Source organism: Ciconia boyciana, chromosome 2 (assembly GCF_034638445.1).
Source record: "Ciconia boyciana chromosome 2, ASM3463844v1, whole genome shotgun sequence".
NCBI classification, from domain to species: Eukaryota; Metazoa; Chordata; class Aves; order Ciconiiformes; family Ciconiidae; genus Ciconia; species Ciconia boyciana.
The window spans coordinates 150,996,527-151,010,335 of NC_132935.1; the positions used below are offsets into that span (position 1 = coordinate 150,996,527).

Genomic DNA, 13,809 nt, shown 5'->3' on the forward strand with positions numbered 1-13,809 from the left:
AGGCTGCTCTTTCATACTATCCAGATAGCACCAATAATAACAAAGCTTTCAGGCCAGTCTTCAACAACAACAAAAAACCCCAACCAAACAAAAAGATCCCTTTTGTGCCTTATGATCAATAGTAGCCAGGACCGCAAATGGGACTTCAAACATACTGCCTCCATCTGCACCGGTCAGTAAAACGGGCCAAGACCTGTTGCTCTGGCTCTGAAGGAAAGAGGCACAGCACAGCTCCTGTACACACAGCTGAATTCTCTCCCCAGACAAGCTGGCCTCATGGCTGCTGGGACCAGCCTTTTGCTACCCCCAGCTGTGCCTGGGCACCACCCAGCATGGGCTGAAGCCCTGCCAGGAAGCCCCGAACCACCTGATCCTCCTGAGAGATGCTGAATCCCAGATGCGACTGCCCCATTGTGCCAGCACAGCCTCTGGTGCCAGCTGGCGAGAAGACTTGTGCTCACCGGATCTCTCTGCACCTTCTTGCTGGTCTGCACCGCTCTGCCATCTCTCTGACCTTTTTACTGAGCTGCTTTGAAGCTGGGACTACGTTTTTGTTCCATGTTCATATGGTGCCTAACGCAGGCCAGTCAGTATTTGGGAGTAGGGCTCCAGAAGCTACATCCAAGTAGGTTTAGTGGGGAAGCATAACCCACACACGGTATGTAAAGCTCTCAGAGAGTAAAATGTGAGCAGGCCTATGTGCATGCTGGAGTGGTCTCAACCCATGCTTCCATCTGTGCAACTGCCGCGTCATAAATGTGTGCCTTGATCATGGAAGACGGGGACTACTCCCACCACTTGAAGCCTAGCCCCATTCCAGGGAACTATCATTTCTTAACAATAAGCCCGTAATGCATATCTAGGAAAGGGGGGACGCACCATTAAATGTCCAGAGGTCACACACAAAACAAGCAGAACCGCCCCCAACTGCCATTTTCTTAAACAAGAAGCCTGGAAGCCAACACTGGCTGCATAAAAATTAAACTTGCTCCTGGCCTTTTTTACCACGTGCTGCTCTCATGTATGAAATGGGCCACAGGGAGCTCTCAGAGCTGTTCTGTCTTCATGGGACAAAACACTGTTCGTGTGCTTCTCCATCTGGATCAAACGCTGGCTCTCCACCCCTCGTTTCAGAAACACACTGCCTCGAGCGTCCGTTGAGGGGGAAGTAAAAAATGTCCTTGTGTCAGAGTTCTGGTGTCTTGCTGTTTTTTGAGATGAGTCAATTATCCCTTTCGCCCTCCTTGTATGACTGAGATTACTAAACTAAAGCTGTACAAGGGCCAAGAGGAAGAAAAGAATGAAATTGCCAATGATTAAACGGCCAAGAGGAAAAAAAGAATGAAATTGCCAATGATTAAACAGTTTGGTAAGTTTGTGTTAAAGCTGTGATCTCTGTACTCTTGCTGTAAAAGTTAACAAAATCAGAAGAAAGTAAAGCAACAGGTTTGCCAACATCACCAGGATCCGGACTACTCCTTCTGGGCACTGCATTTCAACTCTCCACAATTCCAACAATTCTGGCTTTGCTTACCAATAAAGATTTACTGGCTCTTATTTATATTTACCAAGGAGGGAACAGAAACCACAGAACATTCGCAGCCAACTTGCTAACCTCCTTGTTCAGAGACTTACAAAAACAAAGATGCATTTCCAGAGTAGTACTCGCATTTGTAACATTCTCGGTCCCTCTCTGCCATAGCTACAGACCCTCTGCCTTTAAAGCATGTACTGAATCCCTTAAAACTAAGTTTCCATGAGCCTGTGTATAATCCTACAGCAAGCTTGTAACATCTTTGTTAAACCACAAATCTAAATTTCACTGGAGGAAAATTATAGCATGCCTTCTGGTTTTTTAGCATATTCAAGTCGTGACTATGAATACGACTCCTGAAAAGAAATAGACATAATTACAAAAGAAATTGTGACCTAATTTTCTCTATTTATTTCTTATCAAGAAGTTTTCAAATACTGTTTGTGCCATTTGAGCCCTTTTGGAAATCCTGAAGATGTTTTTCTCCATTCATGTATTGAAATATGTAGCTGGCAGCTTTGTGCCACTAAGTCTTTAAAATTTTATTTAAAGAGACAAATGTGTACAACGTAAACAGAAGCAAAACAAAGTCTCAGTAATCACAAGGATTTACCCTCTTTGTTAAAATGTTGGATGTCAGCTACACAAAATACCATAGTATTTTATTATAGAGATGTAAAGTCATTCCATACAGTCTTCCAAATATCCAACTTGTATTTCAGACACAGATACCAAGAGGGAAAAAGTCTCCAGCTGTCTAGAACTCCAAATTCTCTCATTTGTACTGTCATTTACCATAAGACAAAATTTAAGACCAGACTTTAACTGTTTCCAAATGTTTTTGTGTATGTTTCTGCTGAAACCTTTAACCATTATCTAGCACCAGAATTCTTAAACAACAAATACACCCACTGTATTCCTTTAATTTTGTGTTCAGACATTTTTCTGTTGAATGCTTGGTATCATACATTAATCATGGTAATATATGATAAATACTTAATGACTTTGAGAGCAAAAGGATCTTGGGCAAATTGCAAGTACAAATTATTTTAAGCACTGATACACAGAAAACTCTTAATCCTGTGGGGAAATGACTGTAGATACTGCAGTAGCAAAAATAGACTCGGATTATAACTTTAACTGTAAATCTCTGAAGAAACTGTTCATCCTTTGAAACAATCTCACAAAAACTAAATACGAGCTTTACCGAGGAAAAAATTCTCCATGCACAGTAGAAACCTGAACCTAAGTACATGTGGGAAATGCAGAATACTGCACTGAAACAAACCAGAAGGGGCTTACAAGTCTTCTCTCTAATCCTAGTACGTGTTAGGCTTTTTTTCTGGAAAGGACATAACACAATGCAAAAAGTAACTTAGTTTAAGCATGACCTTCTTGGAGTCCTACAAATGAACACAACCTCCCATGGGACTTGTGAGTGGCCTAGAAGCATATGTGACCGATGCAACACTCCGAGTCAGTAACTCAGATAACACTCCAGGCACTCGGCAAGCCCAGGCGAGCTGATGTCTCAGTTTGACTCACTGACTTAAGCTTTCCCTCTCAGAAAGAAAATGATTTATTTTGGGGTGGGCTGCAGGAAAGGGTAAACATCTATTTTGAAGGAGAATTCGGCAACAAAAATGAAAAATTAAGAATTTTAGTCCTTGTTCTAGGTTGCTTTATTTTTCCATTTTAAAGATGATTGGAGCATTACAGTTAATAGAGAGACCTATGAAATAACTTACTACTTAGGCATTTCACCTTTTAAAGTCATTAAGCCTATATGTTATGGTGCAATTTACAATAAAGAAAAAACCACCTTCAGTGATATATCAATAATTTATTGTTTTGCATAAGAAGGTAAGATCAGATTTCAGGTAAGACATCAACCAAGGACCTGATGGCAAATTCAAGTATAGAGCTTGGTACAATATTAAAAAATACTACAATTTGTTTGACTATGGCAAACAGCTAAAACACAATAAAAACATCTGGACTTGACTGTCAAAACATACAGTTCTCTAAAAACCCACACAGCACAACTTGAATATGTGGAATATTGGAAACATGTTTAGTCGTCTTCATTCCCAAATTCTTAGGAGTCAAAGGAACAATATCTCCCCCCTCCTCCCCCTTGGTATCCCAGAACAATTCAGCACATGGGCTCCGCGTCCATCACAATAAGCAGGCTCCTGTTGAAAGTCCTGTTGAAACTGTTGGGCTAAGACATTTTCTCTGCCTTGACCTACTATCATCTCTGCCTGCCTCATGGAGGCCAGTGGCTTCGATTTGTTTTTTGTTTTTTTTTTAAGCTAACACTGCAACAATGTTGATTTTCAAGAGCAATCTAGCAATTTGATTAAAACTATTTCTCACTCCTGAAAGACTCTGTGCACATTTTACTCTGTTGGTTGGATTTATGTTTTTGTGATTCCCTTTCTTTTGCAGGTGTTACAATTCAGGAATTAGCTCCTGGCTTGGAGATGGGGCAGGCAGCCATCCGTCTAGGAAACTCCTGCCAGGGCTGTGCTGCGGATCAGAGGGTCAGCGTCTCTGTAAACGCAGCAAAGCACCGTGCTGCTTACTGCTGCCCAGCACAGCAAACCTGTTGTAGAAGGTCCTCCTAGACCACACCGACCCAGGAATGGGAATTAAATTAATTTCAAAAGGACAAGGAAAACAGCCTGCAGACAGCCAGAACTGTTTCTAACAGGGAGTTTGTAGATTATTCTAGCATCTATTTCTTAAAGAGAAAAGCAGGTCCCTTACGTGAGCGTTACTGTACACTAACGTTCTGCGACAGCCCAGGTTAGAAGCAGTGTTGAGGGTGTTTCAGTAAGGACTAAAGCCCCTCTTGTTGGAAACGGCCAGGTCCTGAGGGATGCCGAGTGCCCTCTCAGCTTGGGTTGGTTGCATGAGACGGCGAGGGCACTCGGTGTCTCGCAGGCCCGCTGAATTCCAGATCCCCTGAAAAATAGTTTGATTTTCAGTAATAAAAAAAATAGAAAATGTTTTCTCAACTCACATAATCTCCATGCAATTAATTTAATCAACAAATTTCTATTTATGTTACAAAAAAGTTTAAGTCCACCAGGAAAATGGTGAAATTTGACAAAAGTTACATTATAGCTATTCAGGCAGAGCGTGTATCCGTACTGGGATTCAGTACATCTGTAACTCTTGCATAAACATTTCCAGACTCCCAGGGATTTTGCTGTTGTTGCTTGCATTTCATTTATTTTATACGACTCTAAGCTAAATGCAATGACCCACACATTAAATACGCATTTAGAATAAAACTGCAAAATCTGATGGCTTTATCAGCATATGAACTGAAATAAAATATTTACATGGAATGTTGAGCTCCATTTACAGAGACAGTGTTTCAAATTACAGACTTAGTAATCTCTTTAGTAAATGATCACATTGACAAGAAATTTAAAAACTTAACATCCCTTTTCAACCCTTTCATAAATATATAAAGTTTCACTAAATTCTTTTTTCTTTAAACAAGACAGCTATATTCTCTTTACAGATTAACATGAGAGAACGGTTTCCTGTTTGAATGCCACAGATGTGATGATCTGAAGTCAGCAAGTTCCTATACACATTCTGTACTTACAAGACATATTCACAACACAACACACAGGTGTTACTTGGTCTTTACAGCTGTAGTCATTTCCTGCATATCAGTATTAAATAAAGAAAAATACCAAATTATCTATATTAAAAATACATCATCTAATATACATTTGCTTACACTGCCACATCAGATTTTAAAATGAGGTTTCCAACTGCGTCTGACCAGTGACAAGGATATCTCTTACAGTGAAGTCTACAGCATTAATTTATTTTTGAGTGGAGACAAAATATCTGTTACACTACTAAAAAGTATCACTACATATTAAACAATAAAAAGAAGTAATCTCTTGCAACTGCTTCCCAGATCTCCAAGGTTTCCTCACTAATTGTTTGAAAATTTCTGATGGGAAAATTGCTCTAAAGGATGCCAAAAATGTTTGAAATCAGTTTAAAGGGGGAAAAAAAAAAAGTTACTCTCTACTTTGTTGCTATTCATATCACTTTGCCACTGATTTTACAGAAGATTAATCCCAAAGTTTGAAGTTATATACATAGTAACTCACATTTTTCCTTATTTAAATAAATATTCCCATGAGTTTTCTTTGTTGTGCCACAAAGCATGCGTGAAAATATTTTCAATTCATGCATGCTCACAGCAGAGTATGTCACAATTAAGCCACTGAATACATCTTTCTTTCCATGAGTATGTAAGTGCAAAGGAATACTAAAATCACTCTGTACATATAAGACAAGGTTCACATCTAGAAAAGTAAAAACACTTATCTTGATAGGTAATTAAAACTATGATGTCTTCCTCATAAAAATGTTGGTCACTTTTGCCTGTTTCAGTTCTCTCAAGCACTTCAGGGTCAATACCTTCCAAGTGCTGATGTGCTCTTTATAAGAGCAGTTATGCTTAAAACCATCAAAGTGCTGATCTCCAGTATTAGTTAGTATCTTCTGCAAACTCTCCATTAAAAAAGCTTACCTTGGAAATACACAGATGATGATAAAGAGGTGTTTGGCAGTTTTGTTACACTAGTATTAGCTCACTTTATGGAGCATAGTAAGACTTCGGTTTAATCTGACTGTTCTGCCCCAAAATTGTGGGCAGGAGAATTGAAGACATAGGAAAACAAGACCAGTTCCAAGTGCATGAAGAGTGCACCTGCTGCTCAGGTAGCGTTAGAAAGCCCTCCTACCAAGAAAACGGCCATCGAGTAATGCCTAACCATGCCCCATATTTGGATGCTGAGACAACAGCAGATGTTTTGTCTATTTAAAACGTTACTATGAATGTAGCCAGCTGACGGGAACCCAGAAGGTCTCAGTCTCCAACCTGTCAAAAGTTGTTTTAAGCTCACTGTAAGCTGTAGCGAGGTCATCGTTGACTATCACCTTATCGAAAAGGTGGCCGTACTGGCTCTCCATCACGTGGGCAGATTTAATCATTTCTTGAAAATCTTCTTCCTAGTAAGATCGGTGCAAGGCATAGTCAGCCCATAGCAACATCACATACACTCATTCTGTGGTAAATGCAAAACTACTTGCTTATTTCTCATCTCATCAGGAGGTGGAAACTGTACTTTTAATAAAAACAATCTATAGAAATTACAAGTGATCTCAGAGAGCATTCTCATGAGTAGACTTTGCTCAACAGGCAATTCTTTCATCTCTCCCCTTGCAGTGACACAATTAGTCACTGCACGGTAATTACAGAGACTTTTCTGTTAGCAGTACCAGTGGAAAGTTTCTGTTTACTTTGATGATACATTTGAAGTTTCATTACTTAAGTCTCAGCTTGCTATTAGCATGTGATAGATTACAGTGCAGCCTTTATTCTTTTAAGAGCTTGGTAGGAGCTGTCTGCCTATGGCTGGTTCAACCTGGCTCAGTGGATTTCTCTTCATGTTTGGAGAAGGAACAAATCTTAGGAACTTAACTGTTTACATAACTCTGAGAGATTAAACCCATCCTAACTAAGCAATGTCCTGAAGGTTGCTCTTAAGAATGAACTCCTCTTATGTTTTATATACCACAGAACATATTCTTATAGTGCATTATTTCCAAACTATTTCAAATGCATATTCTACACAGATACAGTCTGTGACTATATCCGTGACTCAGTTTGAAACAAAATCTTAAAAATCGTGAATAACATCTGAATGAGGGAAAATGACACACAGAGTAAATGTAGATAAAAAGTCTAACGATGATCAGCTTTGCTTTAGCTTCAATTAAAATATGATTTCATTATATTTCAGGGAAGTAAATAAGTTACTGTTGGGTAATCTGACTAATATTTTTTCCTGATTATTGACAAAAAGCAGCATTTGTTACTTGCTTAGATTTTTCTCCTTTCTTACAGTGTTCATTTCCCTATAACATTTTAAAAAAAATGTTCTCTTATCCACAAATGGGCTTTTTATTGAAGTAGCATTTACTTTTTTAATTGATGCTTTATATTTGAGCTTTCCTCTAAATTTAGACCCAATAATATATACTAGGTAAAACAGGGATATTCTTATACTTGAATAGAAACATCTAACCGCAGATGCAAATTTTTTAAAGGAAATCCACAGCATTATTTCTCATAAAAATATACTTGCATTGTGGGGGTTCTTCAATGACATAAAGTCAGAGGACCACAGAAATGTAAATACCCATGAGCATATCAAACAATGAAAACACCACAGTAAATTTGCGACGTGAGAGAGGTTGGGAAACAACAAGATACTATGTGTAAGCCCTGACAAGTACTGTTGATGAGATCCAGTGATCACCTTTATTTTCAAGGTAAACCACTACAACAAAACTCTTAACAAGTTCTCATGTTTTACCACATGTAAATATACTTACTGTAAAGGGTTTTGCAGTTCCCTTATCATCTTTACTTGAAATAATCTTGGCATTTTTTCTGGTCTCTCTCAAACGGTCAAGTGATGGAGGCTTTATAAATATAACAAATGGTTTAAATTCATATGTCCGTAAGTGTTTCACTGTCTGGGAAGAGGAAAGGTTTTAATTAATTAGTTTATTTCACACAATGGCATTTACCGTAATAAAAGAAACTCTCCACTAACCAAAATAAACCCATAAAGCACTTCTAGAAGGCTATTTTTCATTTACTGCCATCCCGCCCTTGTGACCGGCATTGATTCATGTAAGGAGAATTTTCATGCGAACGGTAAGAAAATTCTCCATTTGCACAAGGGGCTGCTGGTAATCCCCATCAGTCCAGCAAAGGCTGGGCTGTGCACTGCAGTGCCACTGGCAGCGGGAGGATGGAGGGGAGGAAAAGTTCAACACATTTTAGCAGGAATAATACTTTCTGTACCCATGCAAAGTAGCAGGAAAAGGTGTCTGTGACACTCGGTCACAACAGCTCAATGACTTGTTCTCTTCAATACTGTGTGTTCACTACATAACTGTTCACTCTTCCTGAGCGAGTCGAGTGATGCTAAGTATGGAGTTAAGACATAGGTCTATGGTTCAGATTACGCACAGGGTGAAGCAGGGATGGGATGGCCAGCAGTTCTCTGTCTTCTTCACACTGCCAGGGCCCACAGGAAAATGCTGTGTTGGAGAGTGGGATCCCCGAACAGTTCACAAGCCTGGGTCCCCGGGAGAATTTAGTGCTTCACTGGAAAACAGGGCCGTGCTGGACATGGAACGGTCTCGCAGAACAGCCTGGTGATATCAGCCGCAGGAGCCCCTGCCCAGCTCCGCTCCTGCCCTGGCACGGGGTCTGGCTTCCCCGGACGCTCCTCTGCCAGCGCAGCTCCCCTGCCCCGCTCCTATGGCACAGCCCCACATCCGAAACTGCCCCGGGAACTGTTCACGAGCTGCCGGGGCTCAGAAGTCACAGGCTGGCCACCCTTGGAGAAGAAATACTTTGGCTGGATTTAAACAAACTATAGTCCAGCTCCTGGAAGCACTGTGGTTATTAGTAGCATAAAAATTCCCAGCGGAGCTGTTCAGCCGGTTGAAAGACAAGGTCAATGCAAGAACAAATGGTTTAGAGAGGAATGTTCTTAACCATTATCCAGCCAACATCACATTTAGTGCGTTCCTTGACTCGTGTCCAGCCTGCATGGAAACCCTTTGCACAAACGGTCCGGCTAAACGTGTGAGAGAGAGCTGCTGGACTGGGTGGTAGCTCAAAGCCATTCTGAAACTGATGTTTCAGAGAGAACCTCTAACCCAAACCAGCAGAAAGATGAATGAAAACATAGGAGCATTTTGTAATTAAATCTTTGGTATTATGCTGCAGGCTTTCAATTCAGTTAATTGCTGAGCTGAATACTTGCCAATATGTATTGAAGCTTCCTTCCTCTCCTCCTTTCAGAGAGTCTTGCTGTGATAAAGGTACCCAGCAAGCCCACTCAACAGTCATTCAGTGTGGAATAAAATATACCTTTTTAGAAACAATTTTTTTCCCTGGAGTCCCAACATGCAATGTGGGGAACTACAAGAGTCCAAAAAGACACGCTTACTTACATGAGGCTGCACATCCAACAAACAAACTTTGTTTTTAGCTAGAACGGATCGAACAGAATCTAAACTTGTACCGTAGTAGTTGTTCTTATACTCGCCATACTCGATAAACCTGTGGCAGAAGGTGAAAACAACTGAAATAATTTCCGTTTTCTCCAGAAAAAAGTTTATCAGTTTGGTTTATAAGATCTAATTCAGGAGCAAAAATATTTTACTTTACATGAGATTTTTTACCACGTTTTATACAGGAAATGCTGTCAAGTACTTCAGCATGTCAATTTTAAGAAATCTTCTACTTTACCACTTTCAAATCAGTAACACCTGCTTGTATTACAGTTAAAGAGAAAAAAGTACTGTAGTCCAACAGCCCACTAATGTTTTCCATCACCTCTTTTTCTGAACTAATGCAATGCAATAAAACAGTGGATAAGCTACACAATAGAAACTACTGAAATTTCATTGCACACTACAGAATATCCAAATTCTCTGTCTCAGAAGAGGAGGAGGAGCGACGATGGTGCTAATGGAACCAAGGCGGCTGCTTATGTGCTATAAAAGTACAAGCGTTATTTGCCAAAAAAGCAAAGCACAGTTTGAAGTTTCAATAAAACCCATAGCTTTGTGTCTAATACACTTTTGCCCTCTGAAACACTGGGGCAGAATTTCAAGCTACGATATTTTACAGGCTGCCGGAGAGCACGATGCTACCATTGTCTTCATTTTAGTTTAATTTCTGGCAGGTTTACAGGCAGGGGCTTCACTGTAGATCTCTATATTCAAAAGCAGAGGAAGTGCCTGGCCTGAAAGAGAGCAGAACTACGCAAACATTGACTCAGGCACGTTTGCAGCACTTCGAGGGCCCCCTGTCCTAGAGCTGCAATGCTTTATTGCTATGACAGACAATGCCCTATTAAAGGAGTGCTCCCCCATCCCGAACACCTACAATTTCAGTGTCTTCTTGATGAGCTGAAGTACTGAAACTATTTGGAAGCTTAGAAACATTTGTGTTTGCACATACTGCTTTTTTTGCTCTGTGTTTTTGCCAGCTGCTTTGAACTGCTTATATATCAAAATGTAATTTTAACACATCTTCAAATTACTGCAACTTATATCCACTTTGACTTATTATCTAAAATTACAACCAGCCCCATTTTATAATAAAGCCATTGTTTTAACTGTGGTTCTAGTTAAAATCTCTTCAACGTACTTGTTATTCTGTACGTCTGTCTCAAACAAGTGCTTGGAAATGAAAATGTATTCGACACCGTCACTTTCTTGGCTTCTCCTTGGTCGGGTAGTGTCTGCAGTTTCATTAAATGAAAAAAAAAAAAAGAAAAGATGCACAAAGCAATATAATGCCAAACAGTTCAGGAAACATTGAAAAGCACACAACCCTTGTGCAATACTAAGTGTAGTGGTTCCCTCACTTCCGACGGGCATAAGGCTGCTCTGGATGTGGTAGGCGGCACTCAAGCACATGACAGGCTTGAGTTTAAAAGCATGCAGGAAAAGCAGGAAAACACTTACTGGACAAGTATCAGATTATCATTTTTATTAACTAGTGGAAAAATCCAATAAAATGAGGACAGCTGAATAATAAAAGGAGCAGCAGTCCATAACAATTACCGCAGCCTTGCCACTTGTTAAACTTATTAGCATACAAGACCATAAAGGGAAACAAAGCTCACCAACCTGATTTATAAAAGATTACGTTCATTAACAACACTTGTAGCTATGGTATGTGAAGCATGATCATAAAAAAATGGGGTGTGAATTTTACGTTTTAGTGCTTTTCTTTTTCTGGTGATCAAAACTGAATTCCTTTTTCTTTCAGTAGCCTTGTAGCATTTGCACTTCTTACTTTCAAGTACTATGTATAAAGGTTTTGCTTATAAATGAAACTTATTTGTGGGGTTGCCACTTCTGAATAATGAACCCATTTGAAAGCCCTATTTAATACAAGTTGTATGTTACAGCATCGTGCATTCTCTGTCACATAAGAACATACACAACCTGCTTGCAGAAACAGTCCTGAATGCCATTTGATATCACACCCTTCTTAGGTTGACACGAAGAGAAACATTTCCAAGACAAGAACCCCAGTTCTCCCTCCAAGTCCTGACTTACTGAATTTCAGGGAGAGGGATTTCTTTACGTGTTTGTTTTAAATTATAACCACAAATTTGGAAGAGAAAAGAGAGAAGGCAGCTTGATGAATACTGGCAATTTTTAGAGAAATATTTTTGGGCAAATGATTGCATATGCTTCAATGTGTTAAATATTTGGGAACATCTGGCTTTTTTTGTTGTTGTTTTCAATACCCAGCTGAAGTAAATATGTGCAAATGAAATGACTTACCAAAACCAAATGTGTTCATTTTTCTACCTAGCAGATTAATTCATATATATACTTTATAGAATACCTGTACTTGCAAAAACCTTGTGACATTATCTCCCACATTCAGAATGTTGGACCCATGTTTTTTTAATGATCCCAATAGGAGGCGCGGGTACAAGAAGAAAACAAACCAAGGAATGAAAGTCTAACTAAAACTGTCGAGTCCTCCACATTAAAGAAAACCCAATAAAGTATCGCAGAAGTTAATATAGAACAATGTTATTCCATGTTATACAAATTACACTATTTGGTCACATAGGGGGAAAGAGGAAAAAAATCCCCAAATCAACTTTTCTAAAGGTAATCAAAGGGATCTAAGTAATTTATTCACAGGATTAAACTGCTTACCATCAGTCTTAATTTTTCAGCCTAATATATAAAGGCCATTTTGCTGCAAGCAAGCATTGGTAACAGAGTATGTTTCACTGCTTTACAGCCAAATCCAGGGTGTTCTTCAGCTGAGTTTCATTTACTAAACCTCGCTGACATCAATCATGTTAAACTTGTACTAAAAGTCTACTGCAATGCCTCTGAGCCAAAACATCCTATCAGTTTAATCAATGCTATTTAAAATACAACTGCAGCAGCACTTTTAAAAATTAGAAAAGTAATTTGGATGCCAAGCATGCATTTAGAGACCCAATTTGAAAGTGCCTTAAGGTAATGCAATAATAAAGGATAATAACGCAAGTATAGCATTAGGAGAATAGAAGTGTATTTTTACTTACGTGGCACTGTTACCCCGTAATGCTGGGTGTCACTGATCAGCAATTTCCGTTTAAGTTCATTCAGCCCAACACCCACAGGACCTGAAAGAAAAAAATCATGCTGTTTCCCAACAGCCAGTTCTCTCTAGTCTTCAGGTATAAGTACTCTCCGAGGTAAGACTATGTAGCATATAGCTATAATATACATTGTCTTTTAATCAGAGTAATTTGGAAACACCCATGGTTCTAGCCTCTCCTAGAATATACAGCGCTGACAAATTTCAGGGGATGTAGTTGGCAGTTACTCTGCTCTGACTTTACTACTGAGGAAAAATCAGTGAAAAAGTTGACAGCGAAGCTAACTTTCTTTCCTACAGCAACTACCCACAATACGCACCCATCTCCATCGTCAGCCCTCCTACAGATCCCTGCACCCTAACCTGCAGCTTTCCAGCACAAAAAGAGGTTCGGCTATTCGTTTTGCCAGAATATCCCCAACTCACAGACTAGAGGGCTGCAGCTGGCATGCACAAAGTCCCCCCAAAGCCTCTGCACTCCATGTGTCATTGTGGCCTTTTCCTCACTCCCTCCAGCTGCTGCATCCCTCGTCCGCTCCAGACTCCCCTGAGGAGCGTTGCTCCCACCTTCTCCCTGCGCCCTGGGAGCACTGCTCCTTCCAGCCCCGGCTGCAGGCAGGAATACCGCCCGGCCTCTGCCTGGCTGTAGCTGCCGCCATCCACCATTTGACTGGGCCACGGTGGCATCGCATGGGGAGAGGAAGGAAGGGCAGCACTCCCCAGGTCACAACCCATTTGGGATGTTTGGCTTGCTTGCTTTGTTGTTGATTTTCTTTTAAACTATGCTCGTCTCCTGCCTGCTGTCTGAACTGCTCCAAAGCAAATGTTTCCTTCTTCACACGGCTGCCAAAGAGAGACCACTCTTGGAAAGAGGATGGCAGGAAGAAACAAAGACTGCACGGAATTCTTTTGACCCGTCTCTTCCACCTCCATCTGAGTACTCTTGTCCTAGAAGCTACTGAGCAGATGTTCCTCTTGTTTTTCAGGCTGTCCCTAACTCTCAGCCATTTGC

The 13,809-nt window shown here is 40.2% G+C and overlaps 1 protein-coding gene across 10 annotated transcripts in view; it reads right to left on the reverse strand.

Annotated features, from left to right (window-relative positions):
• Nucleotides 1–3,354: 3,354 nt before the first annotated feature.
• The window catches only part of MPP7 (MAGUK p55 scaffold protein 7), a 161,435-nt gene continuing 150,980 nt past the window's right edge, over nt 3,355–13,809 (reverse strand). For 5 of the 10 annotated variants that reach the window (XM_072854521.1, XM_072854519.1, XM_072854522.1 and 2 more), the window contains 6 exons: nt 12,742–12,822; nt 10,824–10,917; nt 9,620–9,728; nt 7,979–8,122; nt 6,459–6,589; nt 3,355–4,504 (listed from right to left, as the gene is read on the reverse strand). In XM_072854521.1, coding sequence (XP_072710622.1) covers nt 4,324–4,504; nt 6,459–6,589; nt 7,979–8,122; nt 9,620–9,728; nt 10,824–10,917; nt 12,742–12,822 — 740 coding nt within the window. In that variant the 3' untranslated portion in view covers nt 3,355–4,323. Of the gene's footprint in view, nt 6,590–7,978; nt 8,123–8,156; nt 8,998–9,619; nt 9,729–10,823; nt 10,918–12,741; nt 12,823–13,809 lie in introns of those variants that run through there. The other 5 variants (XM_072854525.1, XM_072854524.1, XR_012041229.1 and 2 more) reach the window with 4 other exon arrangements.